Source organism: Podarcis cretensis (genome assembly GCF_951804945.1).
Source record: "Podarcis cretensis genome assembly, chromosome: 6".
Lineage (NCBI taxonomy): Eukaryota > Metazoa > Chordata > Lepidosauria > Squamata > Lacertidae > Podarcis > Podarcis cretensis.
The window spans coordinates 4833987-4848347 of record NC_137175.1 but is presented as its reverse complement, the minus strand read 5'-3'; the positions used below and the strand labels follow the sequence as shown (position 1 = coordinate 4848347).

General features: G+C 46.6%; 1 protein-coding gene and 1 long non-coding RNA gene across 2 annotated transcripts in view; both read right to left on the bottom strand.

Annotated features, from left to right (window-relative positions):
• SCRT2 (scratch family transcriptional repressor 2) overlaps window positions 1-596 on the bottom strand; it is a 28571-nt gene extending 27975 nt beyond the window's left edge. The window contains exon 1 of the mRNA XM_079979931.1: window positions 386-596. Within this exon, the coding sequence (XP_079836057.1) occupies window positions 386-527 (142 nt within the window). The 5' untranslated portion in view covers window positions 528-596. The remainder of the gene's footprint in view (window positions 1-385) is intronic.
• LOC307218141 overlaps window positions 1-14361 on the bottom strand; it is a 90689-nt gene that overhangs the window by 58597 nt on the left and 17731 nt on the right. The window lies entirely within an intron of this gene.

Genomic DNA, 14361 nt, shown 5'->3' with positions numbered 1-14361 from the left:
AATATTGACACCACTTTTTGGTGCCTGTTTCCGTTCCCTAAAGGAGCAACGAAGGTGGGGGGGGGGGGGAGGTGTCACTGTGTCCGGGCAACAGATAGACCGAGGTAGAGGGAAGGAGAACTCCGTTAACACCCACCGTGGTTATAATCGAGGTCCCTCTATGCAAAACGACCCAGACCTTGCCAAATAGGTTGCGCCCGCTCTTGGCTCACCCCGCACGCGCATAACCAAGTGTTTTCCCCTTTACACGCTCCTCCTGTCCCCTTCTAAGTCCCCTCTCCCTCATCCCCACACTTTCGCTCTCACGCGCACGGCGCCCCCTTCCTAGCATCGCACGCGCCCCCCCGCCCACCGACCCTTCTCAGAGCGCCTCTCGCCTCCTTACCATCTTCCACCCCAGGGTCGCCGGCCCCCAGGGGTCCCGCCAACTCATTGTAGGAAGTTTCCAAGGGGTGGTAAGTGGGGGTCGCCGGGCTGGGCTGGAAAGCGTCTGCCTTGATCTTCTTGACCAGGAAAGAGCGAGGCATCGTGCAAAGGACCCGAGACGACGCCGCCGCCTCCGCCGCCTCTGGCTTCTGCTACTGCTGCTGCCGCCTCCTGAGCCTCGATCAGCACTTTGGACAGCGCCCGCTCTCCGCTGGGGAGCGAGAGGAGGGAGGGGCGGAGATGGGAAGGGGGGGGGAGGAAAGTGGAGGAGGAGACAAGGTGGGGGGGGGGAGGCGGGAACTGCCGAGGAATAGCTGAGGTCAGCAGCACGCTCCAGCCTCGCCCCCCCTTCCTCCTGTCTTTATATGGGACGCAGGCGGCGGGGAGTGGGGTTGGAGGGGGGGGCGATCAGGTGGATTAATCCATCAACGGTCCCCCAGGACCGTCAGCACGTGAGCAAAGAACAGGCCGGGCTAAAGGATGGGGGCCTTGTGTGTTGCGGGGGGGGGAGTTGGGGGGATATTGCGAGAGGCAAGGCAAGGGTGGGAGGAGGGGAGGGGGTAGGGGAGGGAGAAAGTGAGAGGAGGGTGAAGCAGACAAGGGGACCGGGTTGGCAGTGCGGTGCGGGGGGGGGGGGAGGAAGAAAGAGAGAGAGAGAGAGAGAGAGAGAGAGAGAGGAGGGAGGGAACACAGTATTCCATTGCCCATCTGGTTAACACTGCGACACACACACACGTCTAGAGTCCAAGGTTTGAGCCTATAAACACCTTTTCCCACATTATTCGGCTCTCCCACCCCCGCGCCAGCATTGTATAACCCGCGCGGCGACGGCCAATTTCAGCTCCGGGAGAAATTCGCAGGCAAAGTCTGTACCCAGGATGAGGAGAGAGGCCGGCGCTCTGACATCTGTTCTAAAATCAGTGCAAGATAACTTTTTTTTCTTCCCCTTCTGCACCCCAGAAAATAAAATGGGATGCTGGTTGCCAGAGGGATGGAGGCAAAAATAGGTACCTATCGATCCCTATCGCTCCCTCCGCTGCATCCGTCCCTTTCTCTTCCCACTGAGCAAAGCTCCAGAACAGGCCGGCATTTTCTGCCCCTTTTGGAAACACTCTTCCTGTCCCCCCCCCCACCCAGCAACGTTTCCTAACACAGCTACCCAAATTCCTCGCCATGCAGGGAATTCCTCCGCCCCCCTCGTCGTTTCCCCTCCTCTTCCTCCTCCAAATCGACCCCCTCCCCTCGAGCAAAACTGCTCCTTCGACAGTCGTTTCTCTCCACCCGGAGGGTTGATTAACTCTTGCCTCCCCTCCCCTTCCTCGTGTCCAGCCAAAGGCAGAACAATAGGGACACGTGTCTGAGGAAGAAGAGGAGGGGAGAGGGGGTGGGGAGGGGGGTAAAGATTCTCTCTCTCTCTCCCCCTCTCTCCCCCCCCCCCATCCCTCTCTTCACCACCATCCACGGTTTCTTTGTCTTGGTGCAAACCCAGGGTGGTTTAAGACCCAGCAAATTATTATTGTTATTGAGCCTGGATTCAAGGGCGGTGAGAAACCCTGATTTCCCAGTTCAACAAAAGGTGGAGTACTTTGACCTTTGGAAAAGCGAGAATAGAGAAGGAGAAGAGTCAGTTTATTCCTTTTATCTAGAGCCAGCTGAAGTTATTTCGCTGCTTGAGAAGAAGAAAACAAAACCCTCAATGGTGCCACCACCCTCCAAAATAATGCGAGGCACACAACTCGTGGAGGTAATTCTCTCCCACAAGCCCCAGTGCACAGCTCCCGGTTCCTTTTCAAGGGGAGACGTTTGCAGCGGATTGCACCCCAGACAGAGCCGGATTTAGGGCAGTGCGATCGGTTAGGTCGCATGGCAAGCAGGGTGTGTGTAGGCCGAATTCTGGCATCGCTGAAATCTGAGACCCCTGAGGGTCCAGACCTCCAACTTGGTCTTCTGTTCCATAGCCTTTGATCACACCCCTAATCATCCAGCTGCCCCTTGCCTGGTCGTGAAGCTGCCTGTGTCTTCATTTGACCCCAGAAAAGGGCAGTGGTAATGGGAGGACAGCACAGACCCCAGCTTGTTCAAGATGCATTGCAAACCTGTGTGTGTGTGTGTGTTCTGCACAGACTCTTCTTGACTTTGACCATTCCAGTTCCTTCCGGGTATAAATCAGGGGCTGTTCCTTGCACTGTGCCATCAGGCCAGGACAGCCACTAAAAAGTCCACCAGGCGTTTGACGGATGGTGTTTCTTTGCCTGTTGCCAATGCCTGTCAGCTTGGGCCAAGAAGCCTGTTGAAATGGCTCCCTCTCAAATCCACAAAGCGTTGCCAGCCTGGGGATGAAATGAATCCTGTTCTCCGTGTCCTTGGATAATTCATTTTATCACAGCCATTGTTTGTTTAGCCTGTGGCCTAACTACTGCACCAGGAAGGCTACAGATTGCAAAGTTTCCCTGCAGCTTTCAGAGCAGAAACTAACGCACCGTCCTTAATCTAGGAAGCAGCTGCGGCAGACCAGTGACATTACAGATGTTGCCATATCCCAGATGTTCACATTATCCCAGACTATTGCCCATTCTGACTGGGGCTCAGGGATGGACAAATCTTTTCAATTTGGTTTCTTAAACTTTCTCATTTTGGAAATAGTTCAGTTCTCCACATTTATGTAACTGCAAAGAGGCCCTATGAAAATCAGCATTTTTGTGCAAATTTCTCCTAATATTTGCATATTTACCCGCTGTACATATTTTGCAAACTAATAATAGTAGTAGTACACTATTGCTTTTATTTGCATTTTAATGCTCGCTTTTTTGCAGCATATGCATTCTTCTACACATTATTTGGTTGGAAAGCTTCGCCGCAAAATTTGGAGAAGTGTGACTTTTGGATACCTGTGTTTTATTTCATGCATTGTTCAGAGCCGTAGCTATTGGGGTGGGGTGGTTTAGCCACATTTGTTGTTGTTGTTGTTGTTGTTCTGGGTGAAGCCTCCAGAGAGGCACCATTGAGGCTCCCAGCCTGTGTTTGTACACAGCAACGTTTCTTTGACCCAGGTGAAAATGAGCCTTGTTTCATTCCGCATTGTTTCAGGAACTGTGAATCATGTAAGGTAAAGGTAAAGGGACCCCTGATCCTTAGGTCCAGTCGTGACCGACTCTGGGGTTGTGGCGCTCATCTTGCTTTATTGGCCAAGGGAGCCGGCATACAGCTTCCAGGTCATGTGGCCAGCATGACTAAGCCGCTTCTGGCGAACCAGAGCAGCACACAAAAACGCTGTTTACCTTCCCGCCGGAGTGGTACCTATTTAACTACTTGTACTTGATGTGCTTTCAAACTGCTAGGCTGGCAGGAGCAGGGACCGAGCAACGGGAGCTCAGCCCGTCACGGGGATTTGAACCGCCGACCTTCTGATTGGCAAGTCCTAGGCTCTGTGGTTTAACCCACAGCGCTACCCACGTCCCGCGTGAATCATGTAGGCTTGCATTAAAATGTAAACTGTGCCAAATTTCTCCCCTCATCTCTACTGGGGGCTGATGGGATTTGGAGTCCCACAACCTGCCCTGTGCAGTTTTCCTTTTAAAATGAAATTTCAAAAAAAAAACCCTTGAAATAAAATTTATTTTGAAATTGGTCTTTCAATGATATACACATTGTATATAAACACAGAATGGAAATTAAATATAACAATAAATAGAAAGGAAACAATAGCTCGCACCACTCCACCCTGGGCCACAAGCCAGGTAAGTGATCGTATCACTGCTGCCTGTTTAATTCATTTTGTGTGTTGCTCCTGCAGGGATGATTCTTCAACATCAACTTCGTTGGACTGGTCATGTTGTTCGGATGCTTATCATCTTCCAAAGCAACTACTCTATTCTGAAAGTAAAAATGGAAAGCATAATGCCAGTGGTCAACAAAAGAGATTCAAAGACTCTCTCAGGGCAAATCTAAAAAAATGTAGTATAAACACCGACAACTAGGAAACACTGGCCTGCAAGTGCTCCAATTGGAGAACAGCCTTTACCAAAGGTGTCATGGACTTTGAAGAATCACGAATTCAGGGTGAAAAGGAGAAACGTGCTAAGAGGAAGCTATGCTTGGCAAATCCACGGTGTGATCAACTCACACCCAGAAACCAATGTCCCCACTGTGGAAGGATGTATGGGTCCAGAATTGGCCTTCACAGTTACTTACGAACTCATTGTTAAAACTGTGTTTATGGAAGGCAATCTTACTTGGCTATGAGTGATCGCCAAAGAAGAAGACTTTAGTATTTGACCCCACTCACCACCAACATGGGGCCCCTGGATGTGGCTCCACAGGCTGAAAAAGACCCCTGATGCAAGCTGATGGCCCTGTATGTTGTTGCTGTTGATGCCAGTGCCGGTGTCACACCCTAGAACAGTGTTTCCCAACCTTGGGCCTCCAGCTGTTTTTGGACTACAACTCCCATCATCCCTAGCTAGCAAGACCAGTGGTCAGGGATGATGGGAATTGTAGTTCAAAAACAGCTGGAGGCCCAAGGTTGGGAAACACTGCTCTAGAAAACAGGAAGATGGAAAGGAGACCAGACAAAGCCCAGATGGCCACCACTTCTGGACACACAACCAGAGTTTTTGACCTCGCCATCCAAAAGAAGCTTGTAACTGCAACTTCTCTTTCTTTCTCTTATGCTTCAACCTGCCCCAGATGGGTTGGCCTCTATGTTTATTGTATTCGTATCCCCCCTTCTCCCTACCCAGGAGCTCAAGGAGGTGTACGTGCTTCTCCCTGCTTCTCATCTAATGCCCACAACAACCCCGTGAGGTAGGTTAGACTGAGAGACAATGACTGGCACAAGGTCAGCCAGAGAATTTCATGGCCTAGGGAGGATTCGAACCCTGCCCTTGTCTACCCAAGTCTGAAACTCTAACCATTGCATCCCACTGGCTTTCTGTATCTGTTCCCCCTTCCTCAATACAGCCTCGTACTCTTAACTCCTTCACCACCCCCACTTTTTTTAAAAAAACCCTCACCAACCTCACATTGGGGGCTATCACATTCAGTTGAGGAAAATTATTTCCATACAGCTGCCCAGAAAGCCACGAATTTTAAGATCATTGTGGGTTGCTGGAGGCTGGGGGGGTGTCCTTTCTTCCTAGCGTGGAAGAAAAGGTTTGCATTCTTCCTTGTGTGTCTCTCCCCTCTGTCCTTTTTTGTGCATGGAGAAGGGGGTTCTTTGTGTGCATTTGGGGAGGGGGGCTGCACACAGAGGCTTATTGCAGTCGGCAGTATTAATGCCACTCGGCAGCTCTGATTGCCGGTTATTAGCATATATTATCTCAGTCCCCTGCTCCTGAAAAGAGAGGGGGGGCTATTCTCTTTCTCCCCTCCCCAGCCGTCCCTCTCGCTCCCCTCTCCCCAATCCGCACCCCTACCTTGTCTTTTACACTTAATTACCTCGCTTATTGCACTAAGTCGAGGTGGGGAGGGGTGCAGAAATATCGCAGGGCAGCGAGCAAGTGTGCTTGGCACAAATAGGGCATGAGTAATCGCCAATTCGCTTGCTGTGCCTCCGAGGAAGGAAAGGGAAACAGGATTCCATATTAATAGATAAGGTACAGGGAAAACCGGACGCTTCTATCTCCCCACCACCGCCCAAGGCCTTGTGAAAGGGAATCTCCGAAGCATGCAATAAAGGAGCAACAAGGAGATGGGCTCAGGGAGGAGGGGGGAAGCAATGCTAAGCAGCGGCATTTAAATAAGAGCTGCCCTTTGCCGACTTTGGCTTCTGCTTGCTCCAGCGGGACCGCTAACCTTGAACTTGCAAGGCGTGTGATGTCACAGCTCCTTGCCGGGGAGACAGATGGGCTATGATGTCATAAAGAGCCCCAGATTGTTCTCATGGGCCATGTGTCGTTTCAGGAGGGTGTTATGTGCATGTGGTGATTTGGAGGTGGAAAGCATGAATGCAGACCTTCCAACTGTCCCGATTTTCCTGGGGCAATCCCAGATTTACAGCAGCCATCCCTGTTGTTTTTTTTATTATTTGATCCCGGAATGTCCCGCTTTTCCTGATGATGTACCTATTTTTATCAGAGAAATGTTGGAGGCTATGCAATGAGGGCAAATATGAGATGTGGTTTGAGCAAACAAGTTGGAGGAGAGAAGACTGGGTGTTGATTTGAGAGCCATCTTCAATCATGAGCATCATTACTGTATTCTGCTCTGGTCAGACCTCACCTGGAGTACTGTGTCCAGTTCTGGGCACCACAGTTCAAGAAGGACACTGACAAACTGGAACGGGTCCAGAGGAGGGCAACCAAAATGGTCCAAGGCCTGGAAACGATGCCTTATGAGGAATGGCTAAGGGAGCTGGGCATGTTTAGCCTGGAGAAGAGGAGGTTAAGGGGTGATATGATAGCCATGTTCAAATATATAAAAGGATGTCACATAGAGGAGGGAGAAAGGTTGTTTTCTGCTGCTCCAGAGAAGCGGACACGGAGCAATGGCTCCAAACTACGAGAAAGAAGATTCCACCTAAACATTAGGAAGAACTTCCTGACAGTAAGAGCTGTTTGACAGTGGAATTTGCTGCCAAGGAGTGTGGTGGAGTCTCCTTCTTTGGAGGTCTTTAAACAGAGGCTTGACAACCATATGTCAGGAGTGCTCTGATGGTGTTTCCTGCTTGGCAGGGGGTTGGACTCGATGGCCCTTGTGGTCTCTTCCAACTCTATGATTCTATGATAATCATTTTTTTGTATGCCGCCTTTCCATAGTTGAAACTATGCTCAAGGTGGCTTACAACACAACAAGATATACACAATTACAAACATAACAGAAGTCATAAACAATAAATAAAACACATCAAAAGTACACAACCAAATGGAAACAATTTTCACGTAAATCATAAGATCAAAAACTAAAGATGCAATAATAATACCCATAACAGCAGCAGCTCTCTCAATCCTCCGTAAACAATACAGTGGTACCTCGGGTTAAGAACTTAATTCATTCTGGAGGTCCATTTTTAACCTGAAACTGTTCTTAACCTGAAGCACCACTTTAGCTAATGGGGCCTCCTGCTGCCGCTGCATCGCAGCTGCGCGATTTCTGTTCCCATCCTGAAGCAAAGTTCTTAACCCGAGGCACTATTTCTCGGTTAGCAGAGTCTGTAACCTGAAGCGTCTGTAACCCGAGATACCACTGTACTCCAGCCCAAGAATCTGTTCAACAGCCTCAGCTTTTGTAGCTGGAGTCAGTCCGCACTCAAGTCTCCCAGGCCAGATGGGAAATGACCAGCAAGGCAGGGTGCAGGTATTCCAGGGCTCACAGCCAATAAGATAGTCTCATTTAAAACAATGCAGATAAAAATTAAAAACAATTTTGAAAGAGGAGCCCTCTCTGCTGAGCAGCAGCCGCAGTCCTTGTGAAGCTGTCAGGCCCTGCCCCAAGCCAGGTGGAGAGAAGAAGAGGAAGAAGAGTTTGGATTTGATATCCCGCTTTATCACTACCATAAGGAGTCTCAAAGCAGCTAGCATTCTCCTTTCCTTCCTCTCCCACAACAAACACTCTGTGAGGTGAGTGGGGCTGAGAGACTTCAAAGAAGTGTGACTGGCGCAAGGTCACCCTTGTGGAGGAGCGCGACACGAACCCGGTTCACCAGATTACTAGTCTACCGCTCTTAACCACTACACCACACTGGCGCTGAGAGAGGAAAGGGCAGGGCCCTTCAGGCCCTCAGTGGGCAGCCCTCCTGAAGGGCTGAGGCGCTGCCACACGGAAGATGGAACAAGCTTGTTTTCCGCTGCTCCAGGGGGTAGGACCCGAACCAATGGATTTAAATGGCAAGAAGGGAGATTCTGACTGAAAATCAGGAAGAAGAACTTTCTGATGGTAGAACAGCAGAGCAGACTACTTTGGCAGGTGGTGGTCTCTCCTTAAACAGAGGCTGAACGGCCACCTGTCAGGGATTTTCTAGCTGTGATGCCAGCATTGGACTAGATGACTCTTAGGGTCTCCCAAGAGCCAGTGTGGTGTAGTGGTTAAGAACTGTGGACTCGTAATCTGGTGAACCGGGTTCGCTTCTCCGCTCCTCCATATGCAGCTGCTGGGTGACCTTGGGCCACTCACACTTCTTTGAAGTCTCTCAGCCCCACTCACCTCACAGAGTGTTTGTTGTGGGGGAGGAAGGGAAAGGAGAATGTTAGCCACTGTTACAGGAAAAATCCGAGGGCTCCCTTGGACAAAACAAAGACACCAACCAGGATAACTTGGAGCAAAACAGCAGCCTGTAGGCTTGGCCTTTATTGAACTGTTGCAACAGGGTATTCCCCTCACGTGCAGGAGAGAGGAAAGACCCAGAAGAATAGTGTGCAAGGTCTTATAAAAACTTTTGAAATTCCCCTCCTCTAGGTCTAGCCCACCCCCAGAAACATCATGCATACATTACAGAAAGGAGGGGTTGAGGGAGGCATACATTACAGAAAGGAGGGGTTGAGGGAGGAGTTGGTGGTAACTTGAGTGTCTTGTCACCTGGCTGGTTCCTCCTTTCCCCCTCCCCACAGTTTCCTGCCCCCTGAGGGAAGATCTGATCATTGTCCTTTGTTTCAGTCCATGTTGAATCCACTCCCATATGCAGGTTCTTTGTGATCTTGATTGTCTTCTGTCTGGGATCATCAGGGTTGGCATGGGCAGGGCTCCTGTGTATGTGCTGAGACAGTGAAGGGATTATGGCTGACCAGGACTAAGTCACCCCCCTTTGTTAGTTCTTGTCATATGGAGTAAAATAAAAATGGAACAGTGCAAATCCAATGTATGGTTGATTTTCTATGAATTTATAACAGAAATGTGGCGTTATGAATTTATAACAGAAATGTGGCGCATGTAGTGTGTGAGTGTGAAGTTTATACAAACAGAATGATTGGGGTGGGGGGGTTCCTGCTACAGTTCCCCCCTTCGGAGATAAGATTGCAAAGGTGGTTACTTTGCAATCCTTTTCTCCGCACAATTTAAGGTGGTAAATATTAACCTGCTATTCTCCCTCCCAGATGCGTGTGTCCATGTGAACCTGAAAGGGACTTGGATGTCATGCTTCTTAAGGATATTTGTATAGAAATATAACAGTGTAACAGTGAACATAGTTAGACATAGGATATCACGTAAAATTAATATTTTGTTGCTCAGTTACTTGTGGTATTTTAGCACCTTGGAATAAATATTTTCTCAATAGTGGCGTATGCTTTACATTTAGCAGGAAGGTCCACTAATGACTGAAAAATGCAGTTTGCTTTGTCCCCCGCCATTTTTGTGTTCTCAGGTCTCAAGGTAGCTCTTCTGTGGTCTCACACCGGCCTCGTGTCACAGTAGTGGCAATCCCTGGCGAATCCACTTAGGGCTTTCATATCAACCATGTTGCCTGGCACTCACCACAGCTGGCACAGGTTTGGGCACGTCAGGAGAGAAATGTCCTTGCCTGGCCATTCTATGGGATTTTATTATTATAGGCTCTGGTCTTGCAGTCATGGGAAGTTGCTCACTTGCACATTAAGGACCAAAAAGCTAATTGCAGCCTGGATACACTTGCCCAATTCAAACTGAGTCCAATTTGAATTTATCTTGCCCCATGGTTCTCAACTCTTCAAACCAATCTGTTAAAAGAAAACCATTCTTAAAAGGGCACTTGTCCAAATAAGTCAATTTAACTCTATAAGGGATCATTCCTGCTAAACCAAAGCATATCCACCTTCATGTATCTTAGAAGCTTCTCCTTGGTAAAGTGAGTTTTAGCACATTTTTAAAATGGGTAGGGAAGTTGGCAGAGTGCCAGGTGAAACAACTAAATGTGGTTATAAATTTATCTAATTCTAAACATTGGACTACATAATAGCCTGATCTGTAGAAAAGCATAAAATGTATGAGAATCCTCCACTGGGGTGTAAGGAATAAGACATAAAACATAAAACCAATTACACACAAAAATAGCCCTCTCCCCTTTTGTGGAAATAACACTGTCAGACACATTTCAACATTCCTACATAATAACACATAATACAAAACAAACTAATTAAATATCAGTTGCATATCTTGAGACAATTGGGATATTTTTTTTTTACGCATGTATCTTGAGGTTCAAAAGTGAGAAAATGTCCTTGTAATTCAACTCCACCCCCCTTTGTCAGCCCCACTCCCCCGGCAGTCTATATCCTTTGAAAGAGATAGCCGTGGGCACTTTGAAAACTTTGGTGTCTGTTGCTGCAGGTGGTGGCGAAGCTTTTTCATCATAGGTCTGTAGTAACACATCTGTAGAAGTGACATCCTGTAAGGGGCAGGGTTTTGGAGACTTAAAAAGACAGGAGTTAGTAAGGGGAAGGGGCAAAAGGGAAAAAGGATGTCCTTCAATTTACGTGGGAAGCTGCAAATAATAAAATCTTAGCGGATTAAGCATTTCATTCATTCCAATATTATTATCACATTTCCATATAATTACTGTTATTATCTGCTAAGTTGGTTTGCTTTCCTTCACTTTGGAGAGAAAGAGAACTGTAAAAAATACAAGGTTAAAATAATAATAAAACACACACACGCACACACAATGACCTATGAGGAACAAAAAATAAATAAATGCTAAGACACACAATTTCAAGAAATCTGAAGTAACAATGAAAATAAAAGAGTGTTTCTTGATGTGACAACATTGGCTAGAATGTTAATAGCAAAATACTGGGAAATGACTTAATACCAAGAAAAAATGAATGGCAATTTAAAGTTGTGCAAGTACCTTGAACTAGCCAAAATGACAGAATTAATAAGAAATGCTCAGGCAAAAGGTAAACAAATACCATTCCACAAACAATGCTTGGTTGTGCTTCGATTAATTTCATAGACATCATGGAAAAACTGATTAAATAAATGAAAAGAGATTATTTGTAACTTTAAAAGTGTCAAAGCCACAAAGAGATGGAAGTCACTACTACAGCAGGGATTTCACAGAACAGAAAGAAAGTTGTTGTGGGAGGAAAAAGGGACAAACACTTTGTTATCGGGGTTCACATATCCTGTTAAAAGGGAAAAATTATTTCATGCGAGAGGCCTGTCAGGAAATGCTGTTCCTAAAATGCACACAAAGCCTGTTATAAAAGTTAGATCTCATTGGGGGGGAGGACTATTCAAGAGTGGAACTCACAGTGGGAGCGCTTTGATATTTACCTGTGAAAAGAATTTGGCATGTTAAGATTTGGAACCTGGAAGCCTCTTGACTTTTGATGGGCTAGTTTTTTTTGGGGGGGGGGTTTGTTTTTTTTTTTTTTTTAATCCTTTTGTCTTACGTAGCCCCTGGAGCAAAGGACACATTAAGGGTGATTTCCCTCAGTGGCTCCAAGTTTTACATAAGGAAATTTGGATAAATTTCCCCCTTCAGCCCAAGCTCCTCTCACTCCCTACAGTTCCCCCTCCTTCCTCTCTCTATCTCTCTCCCCCCCTTCTTTGCTGATCTAGCCTCTGTGCATGTGCAGAGTTCATGTCTCAGCAAACCTTTTATACTATTGAAAATGTTGAAACCTTTGGCTAAATTACCATCTGAATAAAGGGAATGAAGGGTAAGGAGTAGATTTTAAAAATAGGGTTAGATTTTAAAACAAAAAAGAGAAACTCAGGAATTTAAGTATTCACAAAAGCTAGCTATTGCAGCCCAAGCAAAAGGGATTGCTTCCTTTATGTACAGGAAAGGGCTAATATCCCTCTGGCAATTCGCGGAACAATGCCACGCCCTTATATATGGGAAAAAATGGCCAGAGAGTCAGAATTTATAGGATTTTTTTTTTTTTTTTTAACATTCTGAGTCATTTCAGCCTTACCATTTGCAGACAAATTTTTTCTGCCCTTTATTTACAGGATAAATGGTCAAGACTCATATGTATTTTATGTGCTTAAACTTTGAATTGACTTTGAAGTCTGAATTTTTTTTTTTTTTTTTTTTAATAGCAGACAAAATGATAAACACTGTAATCACTCAAATGCTTGATATTACCAGTTGTGCTTCAAAACATCACGGCTTCACCTCTCACCTTTTAAAACTAAAGAGCAAAGCTAGGCTGAATTTCAACTCCATCACCACACAAGAACACATTTTCATAGGCAGATGCTTAATGAAATACATACACTGCATTTTAGCTTGAGAGAGCAGTTGGCTCTACTAGGCTTTTGCAGCAGAAACATTAGTTTTCTTCACAGCACATTTCAAAATACTGGAAAGAAATACTGGAACACGGATATAAACTCATAAACTCAAACGTTGCAACATAACATTATCTACCATCAACTTAAAATTATACTCCTCACTCAAGCTACTCGGAGGAAGACTCCTTGAAGCCTCTCTCAAAGAACAAACATTTGCACACTTCATTCTAATTATTTATTTATTTATTTATTTATTGGTCCTGTTTAAGATTGATGAGGCCCAACATGGCTTCCTTAGATTCAAAATTTTGAAGCATGCTTGCAATTTAAAAACTATGTGCATTTAAGGACAGTCTGTGGATGCCGGAGCCAATGTAAAGACAAACCCTTTTAATATTTCCAAATCTTTGAGTCCAATGTAAAGACAAACCCTTTTAATATTTCCAAATCTTTGAATACATCTCTTATCCTTTTTTTTTTTTTTTCCAAGAGAAACTAAGATCTCTAATGCGTGGGCTCTCAGGCTGGGCTGTTATTATATCTACTGCCTTCTGAGCACCATTAAGTTTACGGTTTCATGTTCTAGCTTTAGGTTATAGTTTAACAACCCAAATTTGATGTGTTCAGCTCTCCCTAAGGGTTCACACTCTGATTTTGTTGAAAGATCCCTGAGGTGGCCGCTGTGCCCTGGGTTCCAGGTGGTGGGCCTAAGCCACCCACTAAAAGTTACAATGGTCTCGTACTTTGTACTTGGAAAGACCATTTTGCCCCTTTATTTTTATTTTATTTTTCCCAATTGGAGATGACAAGCTGGAGGGGCATATTAGAATCCTCGCTGGGGCAAAAAGGCTTCAAGGAAGCTTTGTTGCCAGGAGGAGTCCAGTTAGGGTGTTTAGTGAGCTCCCATTCTCTCATATGTTATTATTAGGCTTTTTTTTCTTCTTTTTTCGTTAACGAAGTACGCTAAAGACAGAAAGAGTGGACGCACACACACAAGGGAAGAGGGGCAATGGGAAAGAAAGGGGGGACAGATAAAAGATCCTTTCAGTACTCAAAGTACCCTTGACTAACACAATTCCTACTTATCTATAAACCACGAATTAATTTCTGGAAATCTCAAACCTGAACCTGAAACTCAAACCACGGGTCTCTGCCCGGAAACTCAAACCACGGGTCTCTGCCCGGAACCTAAACCACGGGTCTCTGCCCGGAAACTCAAACCACGGGTCTCTGCCCGGAACCTAAACCACGGGTCTCTGCCCGGAAACTCAAACCACGGGTCCCTCTGCCCGGAATTCCTTTACCTCAGCGCTGTTTACAAGACTAATCCTAGTGTGGGGCCCCAATTTGTGAACCTCCCCCTCTACCCTCCACAACAGCCTCCTGCCTAGCCTTTGGACTAAGTTCGGATTCCTTACTGAACGCCTGCGCAGCGCAGTGCCAGATCAGGACCCGAGAAAACAAAGTTTTGAAAGGAAGCAAATGACCTTGCGTTCTCACGTACACGGGTCATCCCTAACAAAGGTCGCCGTGCAGGGGGGGCGGCTTCATTTGCATAAATAGGGACATTGAAGAAGGTTCGTAGGGGACGCCTCTGGCCGACTCCGAGAGAGGACGTCAGAGAAACAATAAGCACCACGTTTTTCCCGGCCACGCTCCGAGAGGAAAAACGGGGGAGAAAAGAAGAGATTCGTAGGGGACGCCTCTGGCCGACTCCGAAAGAGGGCGTCAGAGAAACAATAAGCACCACGTTTTCCCTGGCCACGCTCCGAAAGGGAAAAC